Below are 17,500 nucleotides of genomic sequence, written 5' to 3'. Positions count from 1 at the left end.
ATTTTTGGATTATATTACTGTTACCCTTTATTGGATTATGTTATCATCCCACACATCACACTCTGACTTATTGATAACCATTCATGTCATAATGTTTGAACGTTTCATTCATTTAATCATTCCAATTCATTAATCATTGTAATTATGACATGCACTATGTGTGCTTTTACCAAGTTATTCATCGTAGTTTACTGCGTTGGATTCAATGGTTTGTAATAATTGTGTAAATAAAATAAATACGATATTTGCAGAATATGTGTAATTTAAGCCATGAGCAATGCACGAGTGCATGACTTCATCTTCCCAAGATGGACATCTCTCTGGACCACGTCTTTGCCTCACAACAACAACATGGTATTTCGGAAGAACCCATGTGTTGCAACAGCCTGATGTTGCTGTCACACTACGTATATAAACGCTGTGTGTGACCCCCTCCTCTTCAGGATGCTCTTCGACGACTTCTGTCTTCGTGGAAGGCCATAACACGGCCTGCATGGGCCTTCCACAGACAGAATGCGTCTCTTCTCTCTCTCTCTCTCTCTCTCTCTCTCTCTCCGACTAGAACAGTATAGGACGTGCAGCTCGGGTCCCCCAGACCTGACCCCTCACTACGACCACGTCTCTATCTGCACCCCTGCTCAACACTGCTCTTCTGCCTGGCCTACTGCTGCACGCATACAGCCCTGTGACCAGCTCCTGACCGGCTCCTCAGCCTGCCTGAGTGGAGACAAGGGACGGATCGACAATACCACTTCACACGTTCACCCTAAATCCAGCGTGAATTCCACCACGTTGTCACAACAAGACAACGTTCATCACTGGATCCTGGACTCATCGCATTCCGACCGTAGTGTGTTGGTAAACGCAGGAACAACCTTTGAATAAGATCAATTCAAGCTACTCATGGCATATCATTTTATTGTTATTTCATTTAATGTTGTTGTTTTCTTACAGGATTAAAGTTAGGTTTAGCTTCCATCTGAATCCAGCTAAAACCTTGATTACATTTAATGTTGAAATTTTCCATTTCATTAAATGTTGCATGTCTAGCTTAGGTTTGTCTAGCTTAGGTTTGACATGCAACATGATTAAATAAATTCATATATTTTTTAAATCAAATCAAGTTTGGTCATTGCTCAAGTTGAATTATTATTCCTTATAGAACACTGAAATATGTTGACACACATTTGCAAGGCTATGATCGAGAAACAAACGTTTTCCCCTTCAGATCTTGTAGATTTATTGGAATAAACAAATCATTTTATTTGTATAATCTTTGATTATTTTATTGGTGGTTTTAAAGTTAAGGTTAAATACAAATTAAGCTTGTGTTTAGTCATAAGTTGATTTTCATGGTGCCCCGTTAAATTTTTATTCTTAATTTTGAATACTCACAATTCCAAATGTATGATTAATAACTTGATTATTAATAATACCACCGATATTGAAATCTACTCACTCATGCCTACTACATCACTATGAAAACACATTTTGCATGTTTTTTTTACTTTTATTTTTTTTATATTGATGCTATATTATCTATATTATGCTATATTATTATATGCTGTATTATTATGCTATATCATGCTATATTATTGTAAGTATCGACGAGTATGTCAGTCTGTCAGAGTATCAGTATCAGTCTATGCCATTCTGTTATGTATCACATGATGATATGACATTTACAGTCATCAAGTATTTTGTATTTTGAATGCTTCAGTTGATGTTTTTTTTTCACCAATGTTTTATACTCTTACCGTACTATTTACATTATTATTTGTACTAACTTGTAGCTACATTTGTATTTATTCCTAGATCAGTGGTTCTCAAACGTTTTAATTTCAAGGACCCCCATAATAACTCTCAGAGTTACAGACCTGTAAGGGTCCATTTGGAACCCCCTCAAGGAACCCTGGACTCCACTTTGAGAGCCACTTGTGTGACTTGTCCTATAGATTCTTTTTAAATTAAACACTGGTTTCGGATCGATACTCTGTATCGACCGATACGCAAGTTATGGGTCTCGGAATCGGGGATTCCAACACGTAGGGAATCACTGATATAAAACATAACTGTTGGATGAACTAGGGGCAGAGAGTTTGTTGTTGTTGTTGATTATGATGTTGTTGTTTTGTTTTGTTTTTGTTTGTTTTTTTTGGGGGGGGGGGTGGATGGATGGATGGATAATCAGCCCTACCCTCCTCCAGTTTGTTGGTGAGGTAGACTCCTCTCAGCGAGGTGACGTTGGTGAAGTCGCTCTTCCTCTGCCCGCCAAACAGGTGGCGCTCCAGCGATTTGGAGTACAAGATGCCCCTGTCATCTGACGTGTACATGGTCCCAAAGAAGGTGTCTTTATCAAAAGAGGGAAAGAAAAACAGTTTTGATGATAGAGCTTTTACCCAAAGGAGAATTTAAGAGGAATATCTCCTTGATGGTCTGTCTGTCTGTCTGTGGGTCTATGGGTGGGTGACAGACAGTGGTGGAAAAAAGTACTCAAATGTTTTACAAAGTATCAATACCGCAATGTAGAAATACTCTGTTATTCTATTTCTTGTCACACGGTGCAAATTCTGTATTTAGTTTATCTGTGCAGGAAGATAGATGCCGTTAAAACTTTTGTTACTAGTAACTTAAGTTTTCAAACAATTGTAGTGGAGTAAAAGTAAAAGTACAGAAATTTGGAAATACTCCAGTAAAATAAAAATACCTAAAAATGTTACTTAAGTACAGAACTTGAGTAAATGTACTTAGTTACTTTAAACCACTGTAAGTAAACACCGGTGATGTTAACTGCATTATATAACAGGACCTACCAGGTAAACAGAAATGTAATGGAACACACTGGGATATAAATCATAGATCAAGTGAAAGGGCATCAGGGCTGTTGAACACACACACACACACACACACACACACACACACACACACACACACACACACACACACACACACACACACACACACACACACACACACACACACACACACACACACACACACACACACACACACACACTTTACGTATGACTGATGACGATGACACATACAGGTGTGTGTCAGCGTGGAGCCACCTGTTCCCATGTGCGCTTACATGCCCTGTGTGTGTGTGTGTGTATGTGTGTGTGTGTGTGTGTGTGTGTGTGTGTGTGTGTGTGTGCGCGTGCGTGTGTGTGTGTGTGTGTGTGTGCGTGCAATTCACGTGTGTGTGTGCACGTAACACCCTGATTCCCTCATATGTGTGTCAGCTATTGTAGTGTAACCTAAGTCTCCCTTCCACCGGCCCTGCCGGAGATAAAGCCCCCCCCTGACTGTTATCTGCTCATCTCACTTCTACAAAAGTCCCTTTGCTGCACCCAACTAACGACCCAGCGCTATGGGGAGCACTGACCTACAGCAAGGCAAACACACACACACGCGCACGCACAACCGCACACGCGCACGCGTGCACGCACGCACTCACTCACACACACGCAGAGCACAAACATGAATACAGTCAGGAGAGATGGGGGGGTGAGTGGGAGTGGGAGAAAGAGAGAAAGAAAAAGAGAGGAAAGGAGAAAGAGAGAGAGAGAGAGAGAGAAAGAAAGGGAAAGAGAGAGGCGGTTGGCGAGAGACAAAGAGAGGGATGGAGGGAGTGATTGCACTTTGGTGCGCAAGCACACACACACACACACTTGAAACATACACACAACATGATGGAATGATGTTGTCAGCAGCAAAACTTGTGGAACCAGTCTGTCCATCACATCCCAGCACAGCTTTTCCATTACAATGCAAAATATACACAGCCAAATATCCAGTGTTCATTTAAAGGTAGGGTAAGTGATTTTGGTTTGTTTAGTTTTTTTGTATATGTTCTGATAGTAATGCTATGGAGTGTTTGTTCACTAACAGGAGTCTCCCTGTCTCTCCAGCTCTTTATTAAACTGAAAATGCATTTTCAGGTCGGGATACCAATTTTAGCCAATCAGGAGGGAGAACTCACACAGCATACAAGATAAACTAGAAAAAGTGCTCCTCGGAGCACAGGTCTCCGCCAGGTCAGGTAGGTTATTGAGGCCTCCTGGTGGCGCTATAATAGGCCAATGTGAAAAGTGTGGCATTTCTTCTTAGGCCTTTCACGGCAATCGGACACTGCATTCATGATTTGAGGCATTTTGTTCCAAACATGTGTTTTGCTAAATTAGACCTGCTGGTGGCGCCATAACAGGAAAATGTGAAAAGGGTGGCATTTCTTCCTCGGCCTAGTGGGAATGTGCGAGCAAAATGTCACTGAAATTGCTGAGATTTGAGGCAATTTGTTCAAAACAAACCAATCCTGCAAACTTTGGAAGCCAAAACTTTGGAAGACAAAAACGGACAGATCCGTATTGATCACATGGCTATAGAGATACTGTCTACCGATTTGTGTGATGTTTGGACAAAATCTGTAGGAGTAGTATAAAAAAATGTGTTTTGCACAAATCTGCCTCCTGGTGACGCTATAACAAGCCAATCTGAACAATTCGGCCCAGAAGTGCTGAATTTGCATCCACAGTGCCGGAGATTAGCTGTTCATAGACAGAAGGATACACGGACGGACACACGGATGGACAGGGTGCAAAACATACTCTCTCGCCATGCCTTTCGGCCTGGCGGAGACAATAAGTGCATTTGGAAGTGATGACACCAATAAATGTGCAGACAAAATTGGAACTGGAACACACACAATTACAAATGCTGTGTGTTGTAACAACAATTATATTGTCGTTACAACAGCTTCAACAATACAATTGAAGCTGAAAAAAGGGTACTCTCTCCTGGTTGGCTAAAATTGGCAACCCACCTGATTTTTTCCCCCCTGTTTATTAAAGAGCTGGAGAGACAGGGAGACCCCTGTTACTGAACAAACACACTCTATAGCAATGATTACTATCAGAGTATATAATGCTTTAACCTTTACAAAAAACGTAACTTCTTAAACCCTCTAGTCTTAGTAAAACACCAAATCTCTTGGCCACAAATTGCCGATCTACAAGCTCACAACCCGTTGCAACACCCAAGGGCCCAGCATCCGTCTTTGAAATTGAGTCAATATAGGAATGGCCTGTAGTTTCGCTGTTTTACCCCTGCTGGTGTCAGAAGAAATAACGCTCTATGCAAGCGGATGGGTTTCTGCTGAACTTTACACTTGATTTTATTAACTTAATAAACATTTTCATAAGAACTTTAAGCTTCCAGTTGTTAGTTTAAAGTCTTCTTTCAATCACCATTTGCGTTTTGGTAAATTATGGTCCCATTTATTTTAAAATTGATGATAAAGTAGGGTATGCTGTAGGAGGGGCTTGGCTACCTTGTGATGCTTTGATTGACAAGATACACAACCAATAGCATTAATTCCCCACCCCCGCTCTGGTCCCAACCAATAGCATTAATTTCCGAGTGCACCGGATATAGTAAGATGGCGGATTTGAAATCGTTGAAAAATAGGCTTCATTTAGAGTCTATGGGCGTAACTTTGTCCATACTTTTTACTGTCTATGGCAACACCATAGGATGTGAGCTTGTAGATCTGCCAAAAAGTTTGGCAACATTTTTGCCCCCCCAAAATAGGGATGCTGAGGTTCAAGTGGTAAAGCCCTATTTTATACTTTCAGAAATTGAGATTTTTTTCAAAATATTATTCACCTATATTGAGTCAAGTCCTACTCAAACCCAGTTGAGTCGAAGGATAGATAGTCCTGGTCGTCAAATATTGCTCAACTACAAGTGAACGTTGCTCAGTCAAAATATGTGTTTTGAGTTACAGTAGGCCTATGGAGTAGGCTACTTGCTTTTAAAAAATACTTCAGTATTCACAACTTAGATTACAAAGTATATTTTAATCAATGGAAGAGTAAAAGTAGGCTACGGTATTTGTCTTTGAAATATAGTGGAATGGAAGACATCTAAAAAAAAAAGCATCTAAAAATACAAATACTACACATACAAAAAAAAAGTACTTAAGTACAGTACTTGAGTACTTAGTCACTGTCCACCGCTGATATAATGACACAAGCTCAACATAAAGTAGGGACGTCAGGTTGACAGTGGTTAAGAGTGTAGGACAGTGATACTCAAACTCAATCAATTTAAAAAAAAGTATCAAAGAAAATCTGTCTGTCATTTAATATCACTATGAATTGAGTACAAAGGACCCCAATTGAAACAAGCCATAGGCTTCTTTTTTTTTAATCCTATTTAGTTGACCTTGTATTTGAACTGTACTTTCATGTGCTTTTTTTCTGCAAACTTCTATAAAGAACGTATTCAATCAATCAATCAAAAAAGTTGTCACATTCCTAAGACAATAATTTGATGACCGGCAGCGGTTCCGGTAGGAGACACAAAGAGTCTCCTTTATGTCTTCTACCGGAATCATCAAATTATTGGCTTAGGAATGCGACAAAAACAAAAAAATATCCATGAATTCAAGTCTCCATGGGGTGACTAATTGATAGAAAAAAATTGTTTTTTTCGGTGAACTGTCCCTTTTAATGTTGTCATTTTATCAACTGGCCCCTGGCCCCTTGCCATTTTTGTAATGTGGCCCACAGGTTCAGCTAATTGAGTATCCCTGGTGTAGGAATTGGGTCTATTTGTAGACTCTCTGAGTTAAATGAACACTCAGGATGTTACTGTGTAAAGAGTGTCAGAGATGTCTACCTGTATAATATCGTTGCTGTCGGGCAGAAACCTCTTATCTCCATATTTTAACTTTTTGTGTTTTTTTTCGTAAATTAACGCCCTACTTGATCATACTATACAGCGTCACACAAAAGCTTCAAAAGTAGCAGTTTTGCGCCGCATTTCTAGCTTGTAGATCTGCTACAATTGCTATCTTTTTATTTGAATCCTGAAAAGTAACAGTTTTGGACATAATGAGGTTTCCACCCGACAGAGACGATATACAGTATGTATATAAGTGGATATGTGAGAGGGATTTATCTTTTGTCTTGTTTTTTTGTGTTCATGGAAAATAGGAAGGGAAAGATGATGATCTTAGTGTGTGTTTGTGTGTGTTTGTGTGTGTGTGTGTGTGTGTGTGTGTGTGTGTGTGTGTGTGTGTGTGTGTGTGTGTGTGTGTGTGTGTGTGTGTGTGTGTGTGTGTGTGTGTGTGTCCACTACCTCCTGGGTTGTCTACATGCATGAAGATCATATCCTCGTCTCCATCCAGAACAGAGTAGAACTGCAAGAGAACACGCCCGCACGCACGCACGCACGCACGCACGCACGCACGCACGCACGCACGCACGCACGCACGCACGCACGCACGCACACACACACACACACACACACACACACACACACACACACACACACACACACACACACACACACACACACACACACACACACACACAGAAAGATGTGCCGGTGAGAAAATGTGGAATTATAGCAGACAACCTTGTCGCAAGCTGCTTCATTGCCAAGAGCCTTGTCTAATCATCGTGAGAGAGTGTGTTTGTGTGCTGTCAGCAGCTGTGTGTGTTTGTGTGTGTGTGTGCGTGTGTGTGTGTGTGTGTGTGTGTGTGTGTGTGTGTGTGTGTGTGTGTGTGTGTGTGTGTGTGTGTGTGTGTGTGTGTGTGTGTGTGTGTGTGTGTGTGTGTGTGTGTGTGTGTGTGTGTGTGTGTGTGTGTGTGCGTGTGTGTGTGTGTGTTCAACTATTGGAGGTGGTGTTGAAAGAGGAAATGTTGTCAAACGGAGCTAGTGTGTGTGACTTCGTTGTGGTGTGTCCCAACTACTGCATTCCACAGAAACACATGTACCACACGGCGGGGCTGCATGAGCCAAACTGAAAGCTGCATTAAGATCTGAGGCCGATTCTACAAATGCCTTCTAAATCAGTAGTTCTCAAACGTTTTTGTGCCAAGGACCCGCAAAATGATATATATATTTGACCGCGGACCCCCAGCACAGAAAATGCCATGCTGTGAGCGTGTAGATCTGCAATTTTTGAGAACCACTACTGTTCTAAACCACTGTTCTAAATCCTAAGAGCTTTCTGAAGAACTATGGAGTTACATTTGTGTCTTTATTAACCAAACAAAAGAAAAACATTTGAGAGAGAAAAAATATAAACAGAGCAAAGAATAGTTTTGAATGAAAACAAATTAAAACAGCAAGCGAAAAATAATAATTTGTAAGCAAAGGAAATTATATAAACAGAACAAAAAAATATTTTTAATTAAAACAAATTAAAAACGCAATCAAAAAAATATATTTGCAAGCAAAAAAATATAAGATTTGAAAGAAAAGAAAAAATAATTGAGAACAAAACTTTTAAAATTCAAGAGTAAAGAAATAAGGAAAAACTGTTTAAACTACATAAAACAAAATACTTAGTAAAATGTTTGGGAAATAAAATGTTTTTAATGTTTTTTTTCCTCATTTGCGAATGAAAGTTGTTTTTTCTGATTGCAAAATGCCTTCTCTCTCAAAACCTATGTCTTTGGTCTCGATTTTTTTTTCTCTCTCTTGGATTTGTTTGTGTGAGGGGTTAAAGTTCAGAAGGCGGGTCCTACGCTGATAGATGTAAGACACCTCTCCATTGGTCACTTGGAATCTGAGTGACAGCTCCCCCTTCCTTATGTAGCTTGTTGAATGCAGGGATGGAGGTGTGTTACGGCCAGCATGGTTTTTTGATTGATTGAATTATTAGCAGTTTGCAAAAAAAAAATAAAAAACATGAAAGTATAATGCAAGGTCAGCTAAGAGTATTTAAAACCCAAGAAAGATGACTTGTTTCCATTGGGGTCCTTTGTACTCAATTCATAGAGACATTTAATGACAGACAGATATACACTACTATGCAAAACATCATAAAAAAACTATAACAAAAAAAATATGTACAGTAAACAGTTTGAGTAAACAGATTGATGGAATACTTTATTAACAGTAGGATACAGAGGTACAATTGTACAATGATTGTTATAAGGATAACACAAAAAGGCTCGTTTCCATTGTGGTCCTCTGGGACTGAGGTCAGAGCTCCATTCCAGCTCTGGACGCTACACTATTCGTTATTGAGCATTTTAGGCTATTAGCAATTCAGATGATTCCCTAATGTTAGGTTTCTGTTCTACTACAGTTTGTGATCTGTATTTAAAATTGTTGTATTGTTGTTACTGTTATAGTAGGCCAGTGGTTCCCAAACTTGGGATCGGGACCCTCAGAGGGGGTCCCCAGATTAGCTTAATGGGCAACATTGGTTTCTCTCTCAACAATAAACAAACCAACCTACAGTATACAGTATAAGTGTATACAGGGTAACACATTTCTAAAGTGACAATTTAATGACTTTTAAGACCTTTTTAAGGCATTGTGCGCTTGTAGTTCGGCTATTTTCACAATATTTATCTGTGGAACCGAGTCAAACTAAATCTAATGTCTACAATTTCAAGTGCTTGTCAGGGTGGGTGGTCCCCAGTTCAAGTATGATTATTTTGGGGGGTCCCCAGTTCAAATATGATTATTTTAGGGATTCACAGCCTGAAGCACACTATCAGACGAAACGTTTCCAAAGCAGTCTATCTGGAATGGGCCTGGCCAATAGGCCAGTCACTTCAGCCTTGCCTTAATTAGAATAACGAATATAACATAAAATAATGTAGCTTTATTTTATAATTTCAAAGGGTTCCGAGGCTGTGAATCCCTAAAATAATCATATTTGAACTGGGGACCCCCCAAAATAATCATACTTGAAGTGGGGACCACCCACCCTGACCCAGGCATTAGATTTAGTTTGACTCGGTTCCACAGATAAATATTGTGAAAATAGCCGAACTACAAGCGCACAATGCCTTAAAAAGGTCTTAAAAGTCATTAAATTGTCACTTTAGAAATGTGTTACCCTGTATACACTTATACTGTATAGGTTGGTTTGTTTACTGTTGAGAGAGAAAACAATGTTGCCCATTAAGCTAATCTGGGGACCCCTTCTGAGGGTCCCGATCCCAAGTTTGGGAACCACTGGCCTACTACAGTATAACAGTAACAACAATACAACAATTTTAAATACAGATCACAAACTGTAGTAGAACAGAAACCTAACATTAGGGAATCATCTGAATTGCTAATAGCCTAAAATGCTCAATATTGTAACGAATAGTGTAGCGTCCAGAGCTGGAATGGAGCTCTGACCTCAGTCCCAGAGGACCACAATGGAAACAAGCCTTTTTGTGTTATCCTTATAACAATCATTGTACAATTGTACCTCTGTATCCTACTGTTAATAAAGTATTCCATCAATCTGTTTACTCAAACTGTTTACTGTACATATTTTTTTTGTTTTTGTTTTTATGATGTTTTGCATAGTAGTGTATATCTGTCTGTCATTAAATGTCTCTATGAATTGAGTACAAAGGACCCCAATGGAAACAAGTCATCTTTCTTAGGTTTTAAATACTCTTAGCTGACCTTGCATTATACTTTCATGTTTTTTTGTTTTTTTTGCAAACTGCTAATAATAATAATAATCAAAAAACCATGCTGGCCGTAACACACCTCCATCCCTGCATTCAACAAGCTACATAAGGAAGGGGGAGCTGTCACTCAGACTCCAAGTGACCAATGGAGAGGTGTCTTACATCTATCAGCGTAGGACCCGCCTTCTGAACTTTAACCCCTCACACAAACAAATCCAAGAGAGAGGAAAAAAAAATCGAGACCAAAGACATAGGTTTTGAGAGAGAAGGCATTTTGCAATCAGAAAAAACAACTTTCATTCGCAAATGAGGAAAAAAAACATTAAAAACATTTTATTTAGCACAACACATTTTATTACCCAAACATTTTACTAAGTATTTTGTTTTATGTAGTTTAAACCGTTTTTCCTTATTTGTTTACTCTTGAATTTTTAAAGTTTTGTTCTCAATTATTTTTTATTTTCTTTCAAATCTTATATTTTTTTGCTTGCAAATATATTTTTTTGATTGCGTTTTTAATTTGTTTTAATTAAAAATATTTTTTGTTCTGTTTATATAATTTCCTTTGCTTACAAATTATTATTTTTTGCTTGCTGTTTTAATTCGTTTTCTTTCAAAACTATTCTTTGCTCTGTTTATATTTTTTCTCTCTCAAAAGTTTTTCTTTTGTTTGGTTAATAAAGACACAAATGTAACTCCATAAAGAACTTGCTATGTTGCTATATAGCTAAAATCTAAAATGACACAGATGCTTTCCCGGTTTCAATGGGTCAGTAAAAAAGCCTAAATGGATTTGAGCCCCTTTCTATTGACATACATAATGTCTCTCTCTCTCTCTCTCTCTCTCTCTCTCTCTCTCTCTCTCTCTCTCTCTCTCTCTCTCTCTCTCTCTCTCTCTCTCTCTCTCTCTCTCTCTCTCTCTCTCTCTCTCTCTCACCTGTTCTGTGGAAGCGGAGGGCAGCTGTGCTCTGTTGAAGGTGTTGCCCTGGTCAGATGAAACATATATAACCCGAGGAGATCGCTGTGGGAAAAATGATAAAAACACGACCAAATTATGCACATTTATCTGAAAATTAACGATAAAGTAGGGTATGTTTCTAGGGTTTCTACTGCTTCTACCGAGTGAAGACCTTAATTTTTTTAACTAATTTTTTTTCCTGTCACGTGACATCTACTCACAAGTTCCTCCATGACGGAGGTGAAGAGGAAGCCTCCAATGTATCCGAATGAGAAGATGTTCTCATCGACGGTGGTGAAGGTCTTCCCCAGGTCGTCTGTCCTCATCAACAGCAACTCTCCTCTCCGGTCTGCCTCCACTGTGTCGACGTGACATGTCATGATCACGATCAACTTTATTGTCACATCACACGACTACAGGTGTAAAAGCTCAAGACCCTGATGTTGGATAGGAGAGTTAGCGATTCAGGAGTTCTGAATTGGTGTTGGCTAGACCAAACTCTCAGTGTAACTGTGTTCAAGGCCGGGTCCGCCATGTTACACACGGTTTCCTTTCTCTCTTGGGACTTCACTGTGGGACCTTTGATTTTATTGGTGTGTATGTTAATCCCTGACACTGCATGTTTTTGTATTGAATATTATGTTATTTTGCATGAGTTGTTTGGTGCCAGGCCTGTCTCCCTCTCTAATCAATGTACATGCTATTGCTTAAAAGTGACTAAGGAAAGGTTTGTGTTATTATAACGGCATACTGATAGAACTGTGTGTGTGATCAAAATGTCGCAGGTGCAGATGGAAATACTTTGGGTCATCGTTTTGTGAAGGCCACATCCTTGAATGAGGAAGTTTAGTTAATTAAAAGGGTAAAAACACCCAGAGACAGACATACATACTCCCTTTTGAACTGAGACAAACAAGCTCTTTCATTGGATAGGAGCTCAAGGTCTCTCTTAGATATGGAGAGAAACTTGATGAAACACATGCCTATGAAGCACTCCTAACATGGATAAAAACTGTGGGGGCAGATTCTCCATTTGGACATTATAGTATAGTATAGAGTGCTTCTCAAACGTTTTAATTAAAAATAATCTCCAGTTTGGTATGCACATTTAGACCCCATAATAACTGGACCAAATGGATTTGGTTCCATTTGTACACTCTCGGAGGTCACAGACCTTTCAAGGGTCCATTTAGTTCAACACTACAATTTAGCTGGGGACCCCCTGGAAGGCCCTCAAGGACCCCTGGGGGTCCCCAGACCCCACTTTGAGAATCACCAGCCTATATGTGGGACAGATATTGTAAATGATTTACAAAATCATTTGCCGGGCCAAATATCATCACTGGCTGGCCAATTTTGGCCCACGAGCCACCTGCAATGTACGATGTCCAATATGCCTGATGAAAACATAGCTGTACTGTATGTATGGCACTACAGAAGACAGAATTGCTTGTTGTGCTTTTCCATTAAGACCAGGAAAGCATCTGTTGCTATAATATCTGTAGTTCTCAAACTTTTTCCATGTCAAGGAATGCATTTGGCCGCGGACCCCACATCTCAAAATATTTTGTTCCAGGGACCCCCCCAGAAGCAAAGATTTGAGTAAAAAAATATCGCTTTAAAAAATAATATATATATTCAAAGATCTGCACACTTTTTCACGATTAAAAAAAAAATGCAGATCTGCTATTTTTGAATAGCCAAAGAAATCTAAAATGAGACAGATGTTTCCCAGTCTTAATGGCTTAATACAGCACCTGAGGAGCAGTTACGGGTGTCTTGCTTAAAGGGATATTTCACTTTCAAACAGGTTTGGGGTCATTTTAACATCTACTCAGGCTTTAGTGTGAGCACCCCAGACAGTTTAGGTCATCATATGGGTGTCTGCATGTACTGTATATCTGAATGGTAGAGAGGCCATTCAGCTATAGACACCACTATGGTGACCTCACTACAGCAAGTTGTTTGTCATCAAGGCACCGATTAAATACAGTACTTTTCTTTTTACAGAATACAGTATGTCTCTCCGAGGCTATTTGCATAACTGATTATGTCATACTGTACCTGTTCCTACGGGACTGTAGCTGAAGAACAGAGTAATTCCAGATCCCCTACAGCAGAGAAAAAGGACAAGGTTTCAAATCATTTTACAAACAATGAAGATGGTTCTCTTCGACCACAAGAACTAAGCGAACTGTGCAACAATGACGTGTAACGTATTTCCAGGGTTCTGGATTTGTTTCCGTACGCTACAATTGTGTTTCCGATGCGTTTCTCAGAACCTAATTTGGGCCCTGCTCAAGAGGTGATCTTTTATGAGCCTTTTAGAGCAAGGGTTCCCAAATTCTATGGATCTTACCAAATCATATTTGTGTCCTGTCTCCTGTCGTGTTGTATTGTAAGGTATATATGATATCATGTCATGTTGTATTTCATTGTAAGATATGGCATCGTATCATACCGTGTTATGTCACGTCACATACTGGACAGCTTTGCGTCATTCCTTCTTCAAAGTAAAATATAACGTTTATTACAAATCAATGAAATACCTTTTGTTGTAATATTTTGTCAAATTACTCATTTCTTTATTACGTGGCCATGTAAATGAACAGTGAGCGATTATTATACAATGTTCATTTTGCGAGGGTTGGGCTCATCAAACACTTTCCCTCTGGCACCATACTATTGTGTGTGTGTGTGTGTGTGTGTGTGTGTGTGTGTGTGTGTGTGTGTGTGTGTGTGTGTGTGTGTGTGTGTGTGTGTGTGTGTGTGTGTGTGTGTGTGTGTGTGTGTGTGGGTGTGTGTGTGTGTGTATGTGTGTGTGTGTGTGTGTGTGTGTGTGTGTGTGTGTGTGTGTGTGTGTGTGTGTGTGTGTGTGTGTGTGTGTGATTGTTTCTTCTTCACACTCACCACATGTAAGAATGTGCTCCATCGTGGACTTTTGTCCACTCAGCCCCAAAGTCCACCGTCAGCCACAGACCTCCCTGCAATTCAGAGGAACGCACTGAGGAATGTTTACTTTACAACTCAAAGGTGTGTGTGTGTGTGTGTGTGTGTGTGTGTGTGTGTGTGTGTGTGTGTGTGTGTGTGTGTGTGTGTGTGTGTGTGTGTGTGTGTGTGTGTGTGTGTGCGTGTGTGCGTGTGTGCGTGTGTGTGTGTGTGTGTGTGTGTGTGTGTGTGTGTGCGTGTGCGTGAGATAATTTACATGCATACAAGTATGCATACAGAGTATATTACATAACTATAACTTCAAGCCCAGAATAAAGAAAGAGAAACTGAAATTACATATTTTTTAAGCCGTACGCGAAAATAGCCAATCTACAAGTTCATAACGCGTTGCATCGCAACTCATTGTGAGCTTGTGGATCAGCTAGTGTTGAAAATTGTTGAATATTGTTGAATATTGTTGAAAATACCATTTTGTGGTTCCACCATTAATTTGTCCTATAGAGATTTTCGAAAATATTTACTGTATTTTAATTATTTTAAGCCTGGAAACAAGCCATCCAGGCTCCTGGTGAATCATGGACCATCATCAACCATAAAACATTTGATTCTGTGTCCGCACAAATGGGTATTTATTAAATATACCTGTAGTATATGATATAATTAAATATTCACATATTTTTTGGACACAGAATCAAATGTTTTATGGTCATGATTCACCAGGAGCTTCGATTGCTTGGTTCCAGGCTAAAAATAATTAATATACCGTAAATATGTTTGAAAATCTCTATGGGAAAAATGTATGGACTTTCTATCTGTGGAACCGCAAAATGTCCACCACTGCTCTATAGGTTGTGGCAGTGATTTATGGCAGTAATTTTTCCCATAGAGATTTACAAAAATATTTATATCAATTATTTTAAGCCTAGAATCAAGCCATACAGGTTCCTGGTGAATCATGACCATAAAACATTTGATTCTGTTGGAAAAAAATACGAATATTTAATTGTATGATATACTATATTTAATAAATGACACAGTGACACAGATGCGTTCCAGGTCTTAAGTAGTCTGGGAGACTTCGCCTCAGAGCCTGTACAGCAGGGGCGCGGCCACTGCGTTCTGATTCAAATCAACAGCCAATGAAGAAAAGGGGGCGGGATCCACATGCAGTGGGTGTTGCATGTAAATAGGAGCGACGGGAAGCAATTTCTCCTTGAGAAATTGCCTCGTGTCCTCTCAGATTCTGAGCGTAAGTTATATCCCGCACACAAATACCAGGGCTCTGACCCATAAGTTTCCTCGCCCCTTCCCGTTTGTATGCGAGAGCTGGCGAAAACTTCTGGGAACTCAGATTAGGTCTTAAGTGGTTAAAGCAAGAAACATATAAGGCAGGATAGAAGACGTTGAGGCAGGGAAGTGAGAGACGGACCAAGACACTCACATCGATACTGACGACCACCAGGTAGTTAGGGTTGAGGAAGTGGAAGGTGATTGGCTGAGCCAGGTGGAAGGGCAGCTGGACCGCGTTAAAAGTGATGCCGGCGTCGGTGGAGGTGAAAATGACCCCGCCGGGGTTGTCCACCACCGGTGTGTCTGCCGTCAAAATCACCTGTCAATCACAACAGAGTTGAGATGAATTATGACGATTGATTGGTTGATTGATTGAATAATTTATTAGGCAGAAATGTAAACACACAAACGCACATGGTACGGTCATTACGGACATTAAGCAAAAAGGTGACTTGTTTACATTGTGGTCCTATGTATTCAATTCATCAACAGATCATAAACAATAATACATATCATCAACAAATACAAAACACTATAATGTACAAAGAAGGGGAAAAAAGTGAATGACACCTCCTTTTGATGGGAATTTGCATTTATCTCCCCTTGTGGTCTCCTGATAGATGTTTTTCAGGCCAATTTATTTACATCTTTTAATGGATTGTGTCGGGAGAAAAAAAACATAAAAGGAATGAGCCTTCTGTTATTATTATTATACTTTATTATATCTCATATCTCATTCGAATTTCCCTAAACCAATCACAAGAGATCCACGAATCCGCCTACATCTGACGTCATCGCACAGCTTGCTTTAGCAGATTGTCGTTAGACCCACCCCCACCTCCGACTCTGATTGGACGGTAGCCTACTTTTTGTACCGAATAAATCCTAGGTTCACATTTCAACACCAGACTAAGAGGAACAGTCCACTCAGAGAGTGGGCGGGGTCTATGGTCTGAAACCAGGCTATGCTTCTTTTTCTTTTGTTTGTTTTTTGGTTGGGTTTTTTTCTCTCCATTTTGACTTTCGTTTTTTCTTTGTTTTGTAAAAGGGTAGGCGTAATAATTAAGCTATATCAGCCTATACCTTTTTGGTCAGAAATGTGGTTATCTTCTCTTTATACTTTTTTTCCCTTTTTTGTATTACCTATTAACTATATTAACTAACTAACTATTACCACAAAATTTACTGAAATGAACTAAACTAAGTAAAGAGGGAATCGTTATAAGGAACCGGAATTGTTAAAATCGGAAAGGATCCCAGCTAACCCTAATCCTAACCTCAATCGTCATTCGTCACTTTGCAATAATGCCATCTGGATGGAGATATAGGGCTTTGAGATGGAAAAAGGTTAGTTTTAGGAGGAGTTTTGTCCAGCCATTGCTGCGTTAAACAAACTGCTTTGTTGATATGTTTGTGTTAGGAGGAAGTATGTTCTCTGGAGATGTATTGTGTTACTGTATGTTGTGTTGTATATTGTTCTTCCTATGTGTTCAATGTTGAACGGACTGTGAAACCAAATATCACTCAGGGACAATAAGGGCTAATCTAATCTTATCTAATCAGGGCATTGCCATAAAGTTAACAAAACGATGAAAAACACACCAAAAGTGCCAAACACAACAACTGGACGTTAAGCCCAGTCCACACCAATGTTTCACAAAAGCAAATAGTTGCAATTTTCACCAACACCATTTGCAACATTATCCCATATTGCATCCAATACTGTTGCCCACCGATAAGCAGAAAGCATGTCATTTAACCCATTAAGACCTGCGGTCGATTCGTAATGCCTTCTAAATCAGTGCGGTTCTCCCCAAAATGATATATATTTGGCCGCGGACCCCCATCTGAAAATGTT

At 39.6% G+C, this 17,500-nt stretch overlaps 1 protein-coding gene and 1 long non-coding RNA gene across 2 annotated transcripts in view; one reads left to right on the top strand and one right to left on the bottom strand.

Moving 5' to 3' along the window:
- Nucleotides 1-17,500, top strand: part of LOC308079906 — a 53,664-nt gene that overhangs the window by 18,440 nt on the left and 17,724 nt on the right. The gene's annotated exons all lie outside the window — the stretch shown is intronic.
- The window catches only part of LOC308079400 (sortilin), a 34,683-nt gene that overhangs the window by 10,397 nt on the left and 6,786 nt on the right, over nucleotides 1-17,500 (bottom strand). The window contains exons 5-11 of the mRNA XM_080420865.1: nucleotides 15,794-15,961; nucleotides 14,314-14,387; nucleotides 13,468-13,514; nucleotides 11,625-11,761; nucleotides 11,383-11,466; nucleotides 7,147-7,207; nucleotides 2,198-2,350 (exon numbers count right to left, since the gene is read on the bottom strand). Of these exons, the coding sequence (XP_080276991.1) occupies nucleotides 2,198-2,350; nucleotides 7,147-7,207; nucleotides 11,383-11,466; nucleotides 11,625-11,761; nucleotides 13,468-13,514; nucleotides 14,314-14,387; nucleotides 15,794-15,961 (724 nt within the window). The remainder of the gene's footprint in view (nucleotides 1-2,197; nucleotides 2,351-7,146; nucleotides 7,208-11,382; nucleotides 11,467-11,624; nucleotides 11,762-13,467; nucleotides 13,515-14,313; nucleotides 14,388-15,793; nucleotides 15,962-17,500) is intronic.

Source organism: Gymnoscopelus braueri (assembly GCF_963280865.1).
Source record: "Gymnoscopelus braueri genome assembly, chromosome: 23".
Taxonomy (NCBI): domain Eukaryota; kingdom Metazoa; phylum Chordata; class Actinopteri; order Myctophiformes; family Myctophidae; genus Gymnoscopelus; species Gymnoscopelus braueri.
This window is presented reverse-complemented; position numbering and strand designations above follow the sequence as displayed.